Consider the following 1,074-nt stretch of genomic DNA (forward strand, 5'->3'; position numbering starts at 1 on the left):
GGCGGCGACGGGGCGGGCAAGCGACGGAGCCGGCTGGGCTACCGCTCCACTCGCCCTGGACCTTTTGGTTGGACAAGTGAGTGGGACTGGGGGGGGGAGGCGGTGGGTAACAGCCCTGCGGGACGCGGGGACGCGGGTGGGGTGAGGCGGGGAGCTTGAAGAGGGACCCCCCCAAAAAAAATCCGTCTGAGGGAGGGAAGCATCTCTGCTTTTCACAGCCCGGGGGTCAACCTGCCCCCCGGGGGGGAGGGCAGCGGTCTCTGGGAGTTCGTCCGTGAAGTGGGTTTCGGAAACGCTTTCGGTTTTGTAGCTCCTCACGGTGACTGAGGCAACGTCGGCGGTGGGTTAAACTCTAAATTTAGGCATGACGCTCGCAAGCCCCAGAAATAGAAGGCGAAAGGTTAGGCTTCGCTGCTGCTGCGTTTGTGGGCGGCCGGGCCGGCCCCCCCGTGCCCCACAGCGACCCAGTCCCACCGGTCACCCGTGGCCGTGGCGTGTCGAGTTCGATAGTCAAGGTTTGACTCCTGCGGATGACCGGTTCTTAAAACCCGCAGCGGTCTGTTTTGAAGGATTAGCTAAAATTTATTAACTGCAGCGTTCCTGTTGCGGTTGATGGGCTTGAAGTTTTGAGTTTTGGTCTCTAATGGTCTTGGAAAGCTGCTGCAAAGGGAACCCCCCCCCCCGGTGCATACAACTAAGCCTAGGGAAAAAGTGCCAAAGTCGAAACGGAAATAGAAATTTTAAAACCAGAACTTGATATCCTTTTTTTCCTAGTGTGTATTTTCTTGCTGGCATCTTGTTTTTAATCTTCTACATCTCCCTTTTCTCAATTTTCTGTTGTATTTCTCCCCTCTCCCCCGCACTCCAGAAGGAAAGTTCTCTCCTTTATAAGCCTTTCTGCCGCTGAACATACTGCCTCGTACTACTGGTAAAATTCTGTTGGTGGGGTTTGGGGTTTTTTTTTTTTTTTGGTAGCTTTTCAACTCATGACAGTCAAACAGCAAGAAACTGTTGAAAGCACACAAATATTCTGAGGTCCTGCAAATCAGATCTTGGGGGGGGGGGGGGGAAACC

General features: G+C 54.0%; 1 protein-coding gene across 1 annotated transcript in view; it reads left to right on the plus strand.

Annotated features, from left to right (window-relative positions):
- Window positions 1-1,074, plus strand: part of EIF4E3 (eukaryotic translation initiation factor 4E family member 3) — a 28,203-nt gene that overhangs the window by 8,939 nt on the left and 18,190 nt on the right. Inside the window, exon 2 of the mRNA XM_010573246.1 lies at window positions 22-76. Within this exon, the coding sequence (XP_010571548.1) occupies window positions 22-76 (55 nt within the window). The remainder of the gene's footprint in view (window positions 1-21; window positions 77-1,074) is intronic.

The sequence above is a fragment of the Haliaeetus leucocephalus genome, unplaced genomic scaffold (assembly GCF_000737465.1).
Source record: "Haliaeetus leucocephalus isolate CR32 unplaced genomic scaffold, Haliaeetus_leucocephalus-4.0 Scaffold2, whole genome shotgun sequence".
NCBI classification, from domain to species: Eukaryota; Metazoa; Chordata; class Aves; order Accipitriformes; family Accipitridae; genus Haliaeetus; species Haliaeetus leucocephalus.